Source organism: Perna viridis, chromosome 14 (assembly GCF_037379345.1).
Source record: "Perna viridis isolate PV_CMFRI_1.1 ecotype Kerala chromosome 14, ASM3737934v1, whole genome shotgun sequence".
NCBI lineage: Eukaryota > Metazoa > Mollusca > Bivalvia > Mytilida > Mytilidae > Perna > Perna viridis.
The window spans coordinates 3742604-3761330 of NC_142458.1; the positions used below are offsets into that span (position 1 = coordinate 3742604).

Consider the following 18727-nt stretch of genomic DNA (forward strand, 5'->3'; position numbering starts at 1 on the left):
AAAGTGAATTTATCGAAAGATAACATAAACTTGAGTTTATTCTGATACGCCAAGTATAAATGAAACACTAACATGGAATGTAAAATATCAATCGTTAGTTGATTTCCTCAAATTTTATTTAATATTTCTTACACGAAAGTGAGGTTTTGAAATTTCAAAATTACTTTACGTCGACTCGATACGTTGGATATATATATAACTATCCCTCATTTATTTCCATTGTGAATAGACGAATGGAACACGTATTCTAAATCATTCAACAGGCTACCATAACAGAGATATCAAAACTTATTGAACATATACACGAAATAGGCGAAAAGGTTAAATTACTGAAATGAAAAGTAAAGTTAACTGAAGATTCAAGACCAAGAACATGTATAATGGAGTGTAATGAACATTATCGACGCCTTCTTCTGGGGCCAATTATTTGCATCATTGGTCTGATGGTGAATATCGTCGGTCTTTCGTCACACTATTGGTCTGTTCTGCCGAGAGCACATGCTGGCTTGTGGAACATATGTACAACGGATGGGAAGGATGATGTATCATGTTTTGTTATCAACCACAGAGGAAGTGTACCAAGTAAGATCATTCAAGTAGTAGTTAGACAGAAGGTGATCTCCAAAACCCATCAAATTTATTTCTTATTAAGAAACATTTATATCTACCAACTAATCAAGTCTTAGTTTGTAATGCTGTTTGTTGCACTTATAAGATATATTAGATTATGTTAGAATTTGGCTCTTTAAAAGACTTTTGATTTGATTAATTTAATTGTGAAATGAATGAACAGTTTCTACGTAATAAGGTAACAAATATCTTTCATCTTACATTTGTTTTATCTTACATCACATTCCTATAGTTGATGTTGAATCTCACTGAAATCAAGAATAAGTGTTAAAAAAACTTTTAATAACACTTTAACAATAATGATAGTACTTGATGTAAATCCGTTACTTGTCGGTACCCGTCAGTACCCTCCCCCCACGTCAATAGGAAGAAATGTAAACACTGAACAACAAATGTCGGTACCCCGCAGTACCCTCCCTCTATGTCAATAGGAAGAAATGTACACACTGAACAATAAATGTCGGTACACCGCAGTACCCTCCCTCCATGTCAATAGATAAACACTGAATGATAGTTATATAAGTAAAAGGTGTATAAATGCGGGTCATAAGCTCTATATGTTTTAATTTGGTTATCCGTACCTTATTTGACATTGTTTTTAATATTGAGTAATTTGCATTAAAATTTGTAGAAAAGTTTGTATTACACTCTCTGTATGGGATAAACTTCCCAATTGCCCCATACCCCATTTCCCAATGCCCCATTCCCCATAGCCCTATTCCCCTATTGCTCCTTCCCCAACTGCATCGATTTAGTTGCTGTTATCCAATACCTATTCCCCACTCCGAAAGGAAAAAAAAGTAGAGTAAATGTTTAATAAAAAAATATTATGCATTAGCTTATAAGATGCAAACACTTTTGTACAAACAATATTGATTTTAGAATCTCACCGCCGAGTCCGCGAATTACCGAAATCGCGATATTTGCTTTGTTGACATGTATTATCGCCACAGACTACGAGTTGCATGAGAAATAATCATGCATTTTTTCTTAAAGCTATAAATATATATATAAATTGTGAATGAATTAAATTTCTAAAAGGATTCTTAAAAATGGATATTCTTGTTTTATTTCAAATTTAAAATAGGGAAACATTTTTCCAAATGTATACATATTTAGTCCCAATTCCACAAAATAACATATTTCTATGAATTGTATGGGTGCAAACATCATATTTCTGTCAATTGTATGGGTGCAAACATATTCAATTTCAATGATGGACTTATGTTATTGTTTAAAATGTTTAAATAGTCAGAATAAACATCATATATGTGGCTATGACATATACAATTTAGTCCAATTTCTCAAAAATATCATTTTTCTGCAGATTGTAAGCCAGAGTGCAAATAATTTTAATTTCAATAATGATCCAAAATTATTGTCTAAAATATTACAAATGGTAATATTAGTATCCGGTTGGTGGAGGTGACTCTCATATTTCAGTCAAAAATCTTCAAAATGACATATTTTGGCAAAGTGTATGTGTGCGAACGCTTTTAATATTCCTATTAGTTGAAAATTATTGAAAAGAATGTTAAAATTGTCAATATCAGTATTATGATGATGGTTGTAACGCATGTATTTCAAAGTTGTAACGCATATATTTCAAACCAAATTCTTGAAAATGAGATATTTTTGCAAATTAGATAACTGTGAACATTTGAAATTACCTTAATGGTCTTATATGCTTGTTTAAAATGTTAAAAATGTCCAAATAAGTATCATATGTTTGGATGTGACACATTAAGTTCAATCCAATTTCTAAAAAAAAGTATTATATTTCTGTAGATTGTTAGGGTGCGAACAATTTTAATTTCAATAATGGTTCAAAACTATTGTTTAAGATATTACAAATGGCAATATTAGTATCCGGTTGGTGGTTGCGACACTCATATTTCAGTCGAATATCTTCAAAATGACATATTTGTGCAAAGTGTATGTGTGCCAACACTTTTAACATACCTATTAGTCTAAAAATTATTGTAAAAATGTTAAAATTTTCAATATCAGTATTATGTTAATGGTTGTAATAGTACATACATGTATATCTCAGATCAAATTCTTGAAAATGAGATATTTTTGCAAATTGAATGAGTGCGAACACTTGAAATGACCTTTTTGGTCTTATATTATTGTTTAAAATGTTAAAATTGTCAAAATAAACATCATATGTGAGGCTGTAACACATTAATTTCTGTCCAATTTCTCAAAAATGTCACATTTCTGCAGATTGTAAGAATGCGAACAATTTTAATGTCAATAATGGTCCAGATTTATTGTTATCTAAAATGGCAATATTATTATCCTTTTCTATGTTGCGACAAATGATATATTACTGCCAATGGAAAGGGAATCAACATTTTTTTTTTAAAGCTCTTGTTATTATTGTTCAATGTGTTTAATTTGTCAATATTAAAATCATGCGAGTGTCTCCGACACAAAATTATTTCAGTCCCAATTAAAAAAAAACTGTGGAAATTTTGCCATCAATATTTCACAAAAATACAAGACTTCTTACATACAAAACTTAAAAAACACAAAAGTTTTTATAAAACTGGCGATGTGAGATAGAATGAATTTTTATAAAAAAAAAAAATTCATAAAATTTTGAATGAAAAGTATTAAAATCTTTACACATAAATGGAAGTATAAAAGAAATTATAATCATTAGTAATTTAATGATTTTCTGCCATAACAAAATGGTTAAATTAAAAGAAAATAGAAATCCTAATTTGTAAAAATTGACAATGAATTCTTTACATAGAAATATAAGTCTTTGATAAGTTGAAATCAAGATTAAATGATTAATTGTCGGGGTTTAACGCTCAAGCTGCAATATTTCAGCTATATCCAGGCGATGAACATAAAATGGATTATAAAATGAATATGAAATGATGATTAACTGAAAAAAAGGATGGGGCACAAGGATAATGTGGTCGACAAATTTTTATTGCCACTAGAAATAAGGAGAAGTGGGTAGGGTCAGACAATTTAGCTTCACATGGTCAGTTTACCGTATTATGGCCTGGCGACCCCCAGCATGTAACATACTAGGACTACCCCATTCCACCACGGGGCCGTCAAAGTTAAAAAATAAAAATGGATAAAATTTTTAACAAAAATTAAAATACAATAAGGATTCCAAGTGTTTAAATTCGATACAGGTATCTTTATATCAAAAATAGAACTGCAGTTGAAAATGCTATGTGTTAACATTGTACATAGCTCAAAGAAATATTTCATTTGCAGTTGATACAGAACAGTATATTGCGCTTTGGGCGTTTGCGTAATACATGTAGGTATATAAGAAAATAATGCTATCATTCCAAGCATGAAATACACTTCATGCACTTTTCTAGATTTTCTGCATATTTTCGTCGCAAGTTTAATTTACATATTTATATCATATATATAGGATGATCCTATTTCTGCTTTAAAATTTTATACATCTTTTAAAATCGTATAAAGTAATTGAAATGTACTCAATATACCCAATATATATATAGTCAGTAAGAAGCTTTTAAACAATATACAATATATTAACAGCATATCGTCATTAATCAATATTTTAATGAGGTCCGGCAAAATAGCCTCAGACGCTATTTTGCCGGTTTAATCCTGGTTTGCCCACATTTAATTACACCAATTAGTTAAATAAACAAAAAAGACAAAGGGTTTACTGACCATAAGGTTGTATATAGTCTGTTCCAAATATGTAGGTGTCTTATTTGCATGTTTCTGTGTATATAGAAGATTTCGTTTTCACTGTAATATAAAAATGTAAAAAAAAAAAAGATGAATAATATATATTTATATACTTTTATAATACTTCACTGAAGTCAATTACAATTAATTTGAACAATAAATATAACAATATTGAAAAGTAATTTACTATTATATCAGATAATCATAGCACATATAAATTATTTTGTCTTATTAAAACAGCTTAACACACATAATGTATAAAACAAAATATATGAAGCACTATACATAACACAAAACAAAGAATTTACAAATTATTAAATAATTTTACAAATTATACATATTTCATCACAAAATGTATTTAAATAAGCACTGTTGATTCATATTACAAAAATACAATTTTTACAATGTAAATTAGAAATAAGTCTTTTAGTCCAAGTGAAGTAGATGGGATCCTCCGTTGGCGTAGTCTACCACATTGATGAGTCCTTGCTGGTACCTGCCTTTGAGTAGCTGAAGTCTGGTGTCTACCAATCTGTATCTGCGTCTCTTTGTTGGGCGAGCACCTCCTGCTGCGTACTAGATGATGACGCATTCTGTAACAACATGGGACTTCTGTAGTACCTCTATAATCTTGTAGATGTTTGGGTGGGCATGCTGAACTTTCTCCTTGATCTTGTTATGCCAGCCTTCCAGGTGGTTGGAAGTTCGAGGTTCGAGGTCTGATATTGGTTCCATAAGAAATGGCGTCCTTCAACCCACAAATCTGTCACATAGTCCGTAAATGATGTTGTGTCGGGTACGTTGACAGCTTCTCCGAGGTCTTCAAGTGCGTTGAGCCATACGTCTTCAACTAGGTGTTGTGGTACGATTGGTAGAACTGCTGCTCGTCGTACAAGCTGGATGATGGTGTTGTCCTCTTTGTAGTATGTCTGAAGTCGGTAATTCTGTGTCTTTCGCCAAAATTGTGTAAAGTGGAAGAAGCAGCCTTTAACCAAAACCTCAGGGGAGACAGTGCGTGCTGCCTTGTTGTTTGCTGTCTCGTAGTCGATGAATGCGGTGTCTGGTTAAAGTTGTAGCTGGTGTTATTGAGAGATGTGTAGGATCTGGCTGCAGAAACGTGTGTAGATGGTCTCGTCTTTTCCTGGTAGTAAAGCATATAGTGGGTAAATGGAACGGTCTACCATTGCGTTGACAGTGTATAGCTGATGGAACAATGATTGACATACGTAGAATAAGCTGTCGCAGAAAACTGTGTTGGAAGCAGCTAGGTGAGTTAGGTTGTTGATAGTAGGGAAGAGCAACATGGAAGGGTAGACGTCGTCAGAAGGTACAAGGAACTTGTCTCCAGCAGTAGTAAGGCAAAATTTAATTTGGATGTCGGTAGTTGTCTTGGGTAGGCCTGGTATTTTGAGTGATTTCTGTTGGTTAAGTGCTGTCGTGCAGGGTATTTCGGCAAAATGGTACTAGTTTTATTTAAAATTTAGCAAATTTTGTTAAATATGTTATATATATTTCACTAAAATTATACATATTTTAATAAATTGGTAAGATTTTTTTTGTCAAAATTGTACAAGTTGCATTCAAAATTGAGCATATTTTGTCAAATATATTAAAAATGTGTCTCCAACATCATAAATATTTTAGCAAATCTCTAAAGTTTTTTGTCAAAATTGTATAAGTTTTACCAATTTTGTTGTTAAAATAAAGCATGGTGTCTACAGTTTGTGAAAGATTTATTGTTAAAATGCGCATATTTCAATTAATTCAATAATAATCATAGAATTCTTTACAGGTAAAATACAGGTACATTTCAGAACCAAACTTTGTTAAAACAACATAACCCTTATCTTTAATTATACCTGTTATTTAAGTGGGAAAACCAAGATGACACAATTTTGCCGCATCCGGCAAAATAGCCACTGCCTTTTCATAACGACGTATGTTTAGAATTCGTAAGAGCGCGAACATTTTCAATCTATAATGACTAGAAATGAAATGTTCCTCCGGTAAATATTTTTTAAAAAGTCAATAAATAATGAACTTTGTGCAGGCGGTGGTGCCATAGATGTCACAACGGTACGAGTTCGAGTCCCGCGGAGGGAACGACCAAAAATTTGCATCGCAAATTTGACAGTTCTAACATCGTTGGGAATTTTTCAGACCTTTCCAGACAGCATGTCTCCGATGGGACAACGTTGGCTGATGGTAGATTCATTGGCTTTTAGTTGGCGCTGGCAAGACGACGTTGGTCCAACATTGACCCAATATAGCAGTGAGTGGTTTGGGAAAATATTTCCTCTTGATTAATTTTTATCAAAATGGTTATACTTGTCAAGCCAATGGTTAACATTTGAAATTTTAAATACTTTCATAAAAGGTTTTACGTTGGCCCAATGTTGGTTCACCATTAGACATACTATTCAGAATAATCATTGCATTTTATGTTTTTCTTCAATAACATTTTAGAAGCTATTCGTACCTGAGAGTAGTGTTAAATTTCAATTTTTCAATCAAAACCATGATAGCATAATTTGCATTTTCTACATTTGTCTAACCCAAATCCAACGGTTAGCCAACATTGAACTAATGTCATTCCTCCTCGTAGGATTATTCTAGGGCTGTAACTTAGTACACGATGTATGGTAGTACGGGACAGTTCATTTAGATGTTATTATTTATGATAGAGGATCAAATTAATGACGCATGTCACAACAAATCAATAGTATACAAACGTCTCAGAATTTGACGACTGTATTCGCTACATTGCCCCATCGCCCATTCCCCATTCCCTATGCCCCATAGCCCCATCCCCATTCCCCCATCCCCCATTGCCCCATTCCCCAATTCCCCATACCCTATAAAATGGGAAGTTTATTCCATACAGGTACCTTTATCAAATTTTTATTCTATTAAATGAAAGGTAAGTACCTTGCTATACCCCCGTCGATACCAATTGGAAGTTTAAAACAATTCTGCAAGAGGGTATATAAGTTAGCACTCTGTGTAAAGTTAGTTTTTTAATACAAATGGTTGTAACAAGAAAGACTGAGTAGTTCCGATTGTAACTAATTGGAGTAATTGCTCTTTCATACTTACAGAAACTTAAATTATTGAATTATGATTTTAAGTCCGGCTTAAACTCGCAACCACCTCTGTCATGCATCGGTACATTTAATAGGTCATGGTGTGGTCATCGAAATTTGTTGTAATGTGACCACGTCCATTTATACGATAGGTCTACTTACATCACGCGGTCGCCGGAACGACAATGAAATTGTTCATAACGTTTACTGGTCAACGAGTAATTCCGGGCAAGAAGTAATTCTCGTAAACCGATTTTTCGCCGTATCCTGTGAAACAATTTCATGCCTAAAAATTATGAAAAATCATCTTAACAAATTGTTTATATTTTGCTCTCTAACATGAGCTATCATACAACAATTCTCCACGAGGAGAAAACATTATGGAGAGCAAATTGGCGAGAATTGCTCTGTCTTTGACACGGTTAGATCTCTTCTCTTACATGTAATTAACCACTGACCAAGCAGAATACCCTTTGGACCTATAAATCAACGCATATTCAAGGTGAGTTTCAACTGATTTGATCGGTGCCATTGATAAATCTTCTCAAATTTTGCATTTACCTTTTGTGTCGGAGCTGTTTTAGATCACTGCTTTCTAATCACGGGATGTTGCATGTAAACCAAACAATAAGGACGACATTTTATTCTGAGTGCAGATTTTTGTGAAACTTTGAGGATCAGAATTGAGGAAAATCATTTTCAACCAAATTTGGGCAAGATAATTTCAATTTCACTACATGATGTTTCTGAACTGATGTCAGAACATTCATTTTCTAGGGGGTGATATGTAGGCCAGAATATTTGTTTTTGACTTTTTCAGGGCCAGAATATGTACCTCCAAAAACTACCGCCCCCACCCCAAAATCCAATGATCTCCCCCTATGTTTTGAGCTCTCATGCTGTAAAGGCAGAACCTGTCATTTCAGGCCGTTTTTATTTGATTTCAGTGCGGCGTTGCATTATATTTTATGTGTTGGATTTTTTTTTTCAGTATAATTTCTGACCTGACATTTTATTTTTTCAAACCTTTCATGGGTTGACCAATGTGTTCTACCAGAATATTTTATAAACATGCATTGTTCTCCTGCCTTGTTATTTTAAATTTGATCCTAGCTCCCTATAAAAATCAAATGGTTGCTTCCTTACATGTTCCGTTAAGTGTTTAATCAAAATGCTTAGATATAAACAAAAATCTTACCTTGACAATTCTGTTATTTTTTTTTAATTTATCTGTACATATGTACATGTATTTGTGTCATCCAAAATTATAGAAAACTCTATAGTTTTATATATAAATACTCCCCCAGTAATGCGGTTTAAATTATTTGTCTACTTGAGATGATAAAATTGAAAGCTTTAGCAACCATGCGTAAAGTGATGAGAAATAGTTTAAAGCAAAAAAAGGCAGAAAGGGTTTTCTCGAAATCTTTGTAAAACTCAGAAAAATGTTTTAAATGTTGGGGAAATATCCCACGGTTATTTAAACATTGTCTGGCAGTTCAAAAGTCACAATGTGACATGCTTAGAATGGGCGAAAAATCAATGAGAATTTTCTGTTTTTAGTCACCAGATAATTTATGTCGTCTAAATATGTACATGCAATTATGATCCAAATTAAAAGATGTGTTATAACTGAGTTAAACTGTCAATGATCCCTACTCTAATACTTGTCCCAACTGTGTAGGACTTCCAAATGCGTTAATTTGTATCAATTTACAGTTCTCAGTTCATTTTATTTTGATATGCATTACGATGATGTTGTACATGTAAATTCTTTTTTATGCAGTATAAATTTTACTGATTACCAGTTTATAGCTACACTATACTATTTGGTTTCCTTAGAAGGGTACAATTACAGGTCACTCGAGGTTATACAATGTTATGTCAGTAGGTCATATTATTTGTGTTTTTGTGGGTGTAGTCAATAGAACATGAAATATGATTCATTACCCCCACGTATACGCACACGCACACACACACATACCAAAATAACGAAGGAAAATTTGGGGGTTGCAATATTTGTGAGTTATCCAGATATCATGCACATTCACTTTTTATCCGTCCAACCTCCATTATGAATCTGCACCGAACCTTGTGTATCCACATGTAATATATAGACTGTGTGTTATTTATACATTCAATTTTGCTGTAAGATTCTTTTTTGCGTGAAAGTGTCATTGTGTGAATAAGTTCATTAAAGTGAGATAAGCTCTTATGCTAGAAATAAACATTTTAGATTTCATGATGTACATGTATAGGACTTTTATAACATGACAATACTCCACTATAGTTGAATAGCTCAGAGCTGTCAATTTGTACCAAAAGGGGTCAAACCACAAAAGGAATGCTGGGTTGGATTTTGTTGTTAAGACTTGAAATAACAGATGACTAGAAAATAATTTGAGTATATTTTCAATCATCTCATAATTGAGTTTACATAATTGACATGTACGTGTAGAATTTGTTCTTCCATTTATATGTACATGTTGTACAAATCAGTTTTCATGGTGCAGATGGATAAATCGTAACGATCCACGAGTCCATAATGACAACCATAAAACTTGTTTTGTAGTGATGATTTCAATCTTGTAGCAACATATCCCTGTTCAAGAAGCCTAACTGTATGAAGTCTAGCACGAAAAAAGTGCCTGCGTATTTGCTGCAAGCTCTGACATAACGTATGAGTTGAGATATGAATATGCAGGTACTGAAGGGATGTGGCCACGGGTGAAAGAAAAGTTGGCAATACGGAATGAAAAGTCATCGCGTTTGTCGTATAATTTGGTCAATAGTTTTCCTTTACCATCGATCTCTGAGTCTAGGTCAAGATATGAGGCTGACTTCACATTGTCTGTAGTATTCTCTATCTCAAGTCTTTTGGGGTAGATGCGATGTAAACTCCCCGAAACTATGATTGTTTAACGATTATGCGTCATCTAAAAAGCGGAAACTGAGATTCAAGGATCTAGCTAACTGATTTTCCTTCTTTTGGATAAGATATGCTATAAGATCATAAGGTCTCACTCATAAAAGTGAAGGAATAGGTAAGCAAGTAGAGGAGCACAATTGGTTCCCATAGGAATGCCGACTGTTTTTTTATATGCATGTTCCCTAATGGAAAGTTCAGACTGGTTTGAACCAAGTGAGGGCCACAAAGAGCATGCTGATTCTGGTGAAATAATTTTTCTCTAAAGGAAAGCTCAGACTGATTTGAACCAAATGAGGACAAAAGGGCTACATAGATTCAGGTAAATTTCTCAACTTGCATCAAAACAAGCAAAATTCAAAGCTGTATCAACTTTGAAAAGAGTGTCCATATTTGCCCCTATTTTTTCAAGATTCAGCCCTGCAGTAATATGAAGCTGTCCCAGAGGATACATTTTAATAGATTATGGGATTTTACTTTTTTTTATTTTTAGTACAAAGATTTAAATGTATGACATTCACTGCGAAGATTTGTTATTGTTGCAGGGAATTAGAGTGTAGTTATCATTGTGTTACTAGGTCATTTGATTAGAAGTTAATTCTGACAGATCTGGCAGATCCAGGATTTTACCAGGTTATGACATGTCTAATGATTGAATAAAGTTTATAATAAATTCACAAATTCAAAACAATATTAAGCAGATTATGAAAAATATTGATTTCTTTTATCTTTTATTTGTTTTTTAACCGGGCAAGCACGACCATTACGCCCGTAGCTGGACCCGCTTCTGGACATTTCATATTTTCAATCAATTAACTTAAAGTACATTTTGAACTAAATTTAACCATATAAACCAAATTACATTTTAACGATATTTGATGTATCAATTTCAAAATATATTTAAGTTTATTCCATGCATAATATCTCTAGTCCAATTGGAACTGAGTCTATGGGGAAGTTATAACACAAAACTGTCTTAAAATCTTAACACAAAAGTACAACATACTTAAATTCATTGTGTTGACCCGTTGATGGTCCAATAGTTTACACATTCATTTGTCATAGAACAATATATCATCTTACACTAATTTTATTATTTATTTTGCAGTCTCTGAAGAGCCATTGCTGACGAAATCCACTGGAAATTGTTGCTTCAAATAAATTATTGCTTGCAAGAAGTTTCTTTGCGTTCTTTCTTCTAACAATACACAATGTCAGGAAAATGTCACCAACTTTATTGCCTTGATTATTTACATAAGAGGAGTTTTAGTATATGTAATGTCATGTAATCTATAACAACTATGCAGCTTCCTTTCAGAGCTGTGGGACTTAAAAACTTCAACATAGAAATATTCTTATTCCATGTACACTGCTGTTAAACTAAAACAAAGGAGAGGCCAGAATTAAAGCAACAAACCTACATGAAGTGAAATGGTCAATCTTTAACATAACATAGAAACGTTTAACACATCCTTGCAAATACATCTTCAGAAAAGAAGCATACTAATGCATATGAATATGACTTATGAAATGTAAATCTAAACCTTAGTTTCTGACATTATAGGACTTCAACTCTGAAAAACAAGTACCCTCCAATTCGTCTATGTACATGTATAGCAGAGGAAATATCCTTTATCATTTCACCCCTTATTTATAGGGGGTTATTTTGATAGAGGTGCCTCTCCTTCCGTCTCTTCCGTTACGCAGAAGAGTTCCCGTATCGTATTGTACTCCTCCTACATCACTAAATAAAACGTTCTTAGTTTTTTAGTTGTGAAAATTGGATATTTGGCATCGCCTGCTCAAAACAAGATTATTTCATGTCAGAAAAGAATGATCTATTCTTATTTCTTAAACAATATGGCAATTGTAATATTCACTAATGCATGTAAAATGATGCCTGCTTCCCACTGTTCAATGAAATAAACACGATAGTCAGAAGCGGATCTTGACACTTTGAAAAGTGTCAGCCGGTGCTCCTCAAAAAGAGGGTATACTTGTACATTAGTTACCATTTTTTGTCAATTAAAAAGTTTGCCAATAAAAAGGAGGGTGCCATCCCTTGCAGCCCCTTTATCCGCCACTGATAAATGGTGATGTAGAGGATATTAACAATATATTGACTGCCGTGGACAAATGATCATATTGTTTTCCACCATAATATTGTATATAATTGCGGCATTAATTTTGCTAAATACAATTCAGTATTTTGTTTTTAGGCAATACAAACACATTCATGACAAAACGAATTTTCTCTTTGGGCAATAACCAGTCTGCGTCGATATTTGACCCTCGGGCAATACCAATCTGTGTCCACACTAGTTTATAGTTTATAAGATATGTAAAACGGGCAATTGTGGAAATTATTACAAAAGGTTAATATTGATTTATTCTATCAATAATAATGAAATCCGTTGTTTATTCTTGCAACGGATAAGTGTTCGGTAATTTTTCTGTTACTCATATTTGCAATTTTCATCGTGACGATTCTTTTTTATTTTTAGCTGTGGTGTTTGTTTGTAGTTTTATCCATACTCTGGGAACAATTATTTCTAGCATTGCTTGCTTAACCGCAATATTGACAACTTGCCAGAAAAAAAGTCGGATTTTAAAGTGGTCTAAACATTCTGCCTGTGCGTCACTTCTGACAGGTAAGTGGCTTATATCAATGTTTTGTTACAGAAGATAACCATATAATTTCTATTGTTATTTATGTCATGGTATCGTCTCAAGTATAATATAATGTTTAAAGTAAGATTACTGTTTCGGTATAATAATTAAACATATACGTAGGGGATTCATTCGCATTTATACACCCTCTGTTTTTAAATAGGAAAGAAATAAACGACTTTTTTAAACACTACGTTGACCCTACTTAAACACTACATTGACCTTAATTAATTTTTGTGTAATTCAATAAGTGCAATACAAGAAATTTGGTAAATTAAGGAGGTAGACCTAAGATAAGGGAAATAACTCTTGAAATCAATGATATGTTGTATTATATTCAATTTCACCAAAGCCTACCGATCTTTCATATGAAACCGAATTAAATCAGTCCAAGTTACTTTGATGGTTACATGAGATTGAAGTATAATGTGGAATACAAACGTTCCAATGATTTGTAAGAGTTGTGTCACTTACCCTAGCTCTACCTCCTTAAAATCGTCCTTGTTTTGAGTCCTCAGCTACTGAATTTCTTTGGAAGAGTAATCAGGAAAACCAAGATTCAAGATAGCCGAAATCAAAAGAATGCAATTCAGTGACAAAGACCAGAAATTTCAAACAGACATACAAAAAAAGAACGTAAAATAACCAAAATAATACATACAAAGTAACAAAAGTAAATGAGCAAATCCGAATCCACTAATTGGTAATATACCTTCAATCATATTTCATAAATTCTTTTTAAATAATTTTATCATATATTTAGACATTGAAAAAAAGGTAGACGAAGAAAGAAAACAATCAAAAACTCATATGGTAATACGGAGGCACGGTGCTCGGGTAAAGTTTTTTAGAAACACATTAGAATTATCCTAGTTACTCATGTTAAACAAAAACAAGGCTCCAATTAACAATATATCACCTGGTAGAATATTATGTGATAGAACAGAGCAAATATTCAATTATTTTTCATTTATCAAACACTTTTGTTCGTTTATTAAACATATTTTTCTGTTTGTTAAGGTTTTGAAGATATGAGCAAATAACTAAATATTTTTCATCTAGTTGTTTGTTAATTTAACTGATTTATACTTACATGTTAAAGGCAGATACCTCTGTATTACCTTTGTATTTATTAATGTTGTATTCTCCTAAATTTCTGTGTTTATATTCTTTGTACCATTGTATTTTAGTTTTGGAGAAATAAAGATATAAATAAGATATTAGCTAATAAGTGCAAATCCGCGATTTACAGCCGTTCAAGGGTATCCAGCAAAACAGACATATAATTTGTTTATAAAAGATATAAAAAAAGGTTGTTGGTCAAGTTTGTCTACAATCCAATGCGACAAAATTAGATGACAACCATTAGATTCTTGGGGGGTGGAGGACTGGCAGATTTTGAAAATAAACAATCTGTCTCTGATGATGTAGGAAATAAATAACCTGGCCTCATCATACCAGAAAATAAATAGTCTGACTTTGCAAATTGCAAGGAAATAAATATGCTGACCTTGGCTAGTGAATTGTAAATAATTATTCTGACCTGCGCAAAACCTTTAAAAACATTTCGCTCGCTACTCTCGCCAAAGTTTCATAAATTAGAAAAGTAAACATATTTAAGCACTCCACAAGTTTTATACAACACTCTAATAGTCCCCAGTGACAATACTAAATACAGTAGATTCCTCTTAATTGCATAACCATTTTGTCAGAAAAAATTAAACGATTAACATGAATATGACTTTCTTTATTCACTCAAAGAGTAATCAAGGGAACCAAAGTTGTAGCGGTAATCAAAGAAATGCAATCCAGGGACAAAGACCAGACATGGAAAACAGACATACACAACAAAGAACATAAAGTAACTAAAATCATACATACAAATTAACAAAAGCAAATGAGCCAAAATCTTTGTAATTTGTCGCATACGTTTACATAAATTGTTGAGAACAGAAGGTGATGAGCTATTCATCAAGGCTTTGAATTAATAATATTTGGTCTTTTAACATTGTTTTCTGCAAGAAATATTTTTCTGCCACTATCAAACGATATGCACTTAAACAAATAATGAAACTCGTCCCCAATATCTCCTGAAATGCATAAATGACATTTTCTATTTTCTATACTTTCAATGGGAAGATTATTTATTATTCAAGGTTCTAAATCTACAAATAGGTATAATTGTTTTTATCATATAAAATTCTGAAAGAGTTTTCCATTCCAAAATATTTTTATACAATGTATATCATTTCAATATATTGAAAATAATATAGGCGACAAGTTTTCTCCTTGTCTGACACCTATGTTACAAGGAAAGAAATCAGAATATTCTTTCCCATTAAATATGTTCTTTATCAGGAATGTTGAATTTGGTTTGGTGTAATGGTCTTATTCTCCTATACATCTTCCTGTTCCTATACATTAAATAAAGTTATATGACCTTTTTGACTTACTTTACTATAAAAACATAATATAAAACAGGTGGATTAGCAACACCTTTTAATTGAGTAATTGTTAAAAAATACATAGTTAAGGCCAGACAGTGTCTATTTTTATAAGATTTTGGAAAGAAATTATGCAGTAAAAGGAATGTCTGTTTAGACCTATGCAATAAAGAGGAATTTTAACAAGAAGAGATGTGAAATGATTTGGTTCTTGAAAATGCTATGTAATTAACAGAAATGTGCAATAGTCAGGTATGCATTTACGTGGAATCCTCTGTACATAAATGACTTTACTGGGATAATGTGTAGTTGAATATTGCAATTGTCGATATCATTCATAAACATCAATATGCGAATCTGTCCCGTAAAAGTCCCGCTAAATTTTAGACATATTTCAGGTCCAGAAATGCCACCTGTCTGATATAGTAGAGACCATGCCCCGTATTATTGAAAATGAACTTTCTTTAATAATGTCTTTAATAGACATAAAAAGTAACACATGCCAAGAACCCAAACCACATATTTTGGTAACCCGGATATGCACATTTAAATTTTCTTTTAAAAAAATTTGACTCATTTATGAGTATGGAAAATAAATAATCTAGCCAAGGCTATGATGAAAATAAATAATCTGACTTATTCCAAGGTGGAAAAAAAATTTCTGACCTGAAAAAAATTTCCAGCCCCAAATAAACATCTAATGGTCGTCCCCTAACGATTATAGACAATAAGTGATAGCAATATCTAGCATAGATATAAGGTCCAGATGAACTAATAAAATTAATCTTCTATCAAGCTGGAGATGGACACAACATATCGATTGACACGTTAGATCTTGATGGCAGTCGTATGACGTATTTGAACATGTTCTAAAATATTAAAGCTTATCTGTTAAAAGATAACAATATCTGTAGCAAGTTTCTGTAACTTCGGTAATCTGCAAAGTTGTACAAACAAATATCTATGTTTATTCAGACAGTATGACTTGATTATTGTACTAATCTATACTAACTCATGACTTTATTATCTTTTAGTGGTAACACTAGTTTGTTGTGAATGCGTTTATGGTGCTTCCTTCAAGAATGTAACTTATGAAAACATTCCTAATTTGGATACATCGACAAGAGCGGAAAACCTTGGATGGTCCTTCTTTGTAACATGTGCTTCATCAGGGATTAGTTTGATTGGAAGTATATATCTGATAATTGTTCCATCAATGTTACTGAGTACCAATAAAGTGACAGATGGGAGTCCTCAGATTCCAGTGTCACATATTCATCCGCCACCGAGTAATAGGACTCCCACACCGTTGTATCTATTTTCGCATCGTTTGTCGTCGCCGTCATCGTTTAGTCGTCCTCAAACACAAAGTCTACCCCCAGTATTTACACAACTGCGTAAATAGAGACATACAACAATGTCCATTAACGGGATTGATACGTTTCCAAACATATGACTTATTTCTCAAGAAAGTCTTAAATGAAGTAAAAATGATAAAAAAAATGCAAACATGTAAGTGCTGTAAAAATCATATGAATGAATATGAAAAATTTGACTTTTTTCCGAACAACATAACTTGACTTGGTAAATTTCGATGTCTAACACTATGTTTTGTCCCATGCTTACCCAATCAATGTCGTTGGAATTTATGTCGTAACTTTACGTCTAGATAGTGAATAACTCAGATGTCAGTGATTTTTCAGAAGGTTTGCCCACTTTTAATTACCCCAATTATCAATCTGTTATAAAAACAGAACAGACAAAGGGTTCACTGACCATGAAGTTGTATTTTTATGTTACAAACATGTATTTTTCTACGTACTTTCATATTCATTAAGGTATAAAAAAGATTGTACTATCTTATGATACTTTAATTTATTCTTACTTCATTTAGGAATTTTACAATATATTGGAAATACGTGGTAGAACTTTTAAAGTATATGTACAGTGTAACTTATAGTATACATAAATTAAGCAAACATTGCACATAAAGAATATGTTTTTATCTTACTTAAGCTCAATCCATCATAGATAAAATATATTTGTAACAACAATAGAAATTCAATTATAAAAGCCTTACCAATATATCAGACAAATATAGCAAATCAAAATCAAGAAACACAATTTAGCTTAAATTGAATATGCCTGTAACAATGTTAGAAGAAACACAGCATATATAGTTAAATTGTTCATCTCATCAGCATAAATACATTAAGCAGTATACCTCAAATTTATCGTAGAATATAATAAAATAAATTACACTAAAACTTTACAATGTCAATGAGAAATAAATTAGTCTAGGTGATGGAGATGGGATACTATGTCTGCGTAAACCACATTGATGAGTTCTTGCTGGTACCTGTCTTTCAGAAGTTGTAGTATGGTTTCTGTCTGTCTAAACCTGCATCTCTTTGGTTGGTGAGCATCTCCAGTTGCGTACTGGATGATGGCTTATGCTGTCTTTGCTTTGGTCGTCTGTAGTACTTCTTTGATCCGGTAGATGTTAGGGTGCGCATGTTGTACTTTCAATTTGATTTGCCATCCTTCCAGATGGTTAGTGGTTCTGGTCCTTTGGTCTGGTAGTGGTTCCATAAAAAGCGGTACTCTTCAACCCAAAACTCTCTGACGTAGTCGATGAACGATGTTGTATCTGGTACGTTGTCAGCTACTGTGATATCTTCTAGTGTGTTGAGCCACACGTCTTCAACCAAGTGTTGTGGTAAAAGTGATGGAACTTCCGCTCTTTATATAACCTACGTGATGTCGTTTTTCTTGCAGTACATCTGCAGTCTGTATTTCGCCAACTATACTGTGTGAAGTGGAAGAAACAGCCTTTGATAGTAATCCAAGGAAAGAAGTGTGTGTTGCATTGTCGGTTGCTTCTCAAAGTCTATAAATTCTGTAACGTGTGGAGTTGTAACTGGTTTTTTCTGGTTGATGTGTCGGATCTGGATGAAGTGGCGTTTGTAGATGACCCTGGAAGTAGAGTGAAAACTAACGGACACATGGAACCTTCTACCATAAAGCGGACTGTGTAGAGTGAGTGGAACAGAGATGGACATGCATAGAATGTGCCGTGCAGAAAATGGTGTAAGCAGCAGCTAGTAGCATCAGGTTCTGTGTTATCAGATGGTAGTAAAAATGGTCCTTGGCTATCCTGTAGGATTTTGATTTTGTTTGTTGTAGGCCGGGTATGTTATTTTCTTTTTTTTATGTTTGCTTCTTTTTATTGATAACAATCATTATGGGTTTAGTAAATATTTATTGAA

The 18727-nt window shown here is 32.9% G+C and overlaps 1 protein-coding gene across 1 annotated transcript; it reads left to right on the plus strand.

Annotated features, from left to right (window-relative positions):
* Positions 1-252: 252 nt before the first annotated feature.
* Positions 253-17256, plus strand: LOC148597776 (uncharacterized). The gene is made up of 3 exons (XM_088562099.1): positions 253-582; positions 12849-12995; positions 16493-17256. The coding sequence occupies exons 1-3, from the start codon at positions 381-383 to the stop codon at positions 16861-16863; spliced, it is 720 nt and encodes a 239-aa protein (XP_088418225.1). The 5' UTR covers positions 253-380; the 3' UTR covers positions 16864-17256.
* The last annotated feature ends 1471 nt before the right edge of the window (positions 17257-18727 follow it).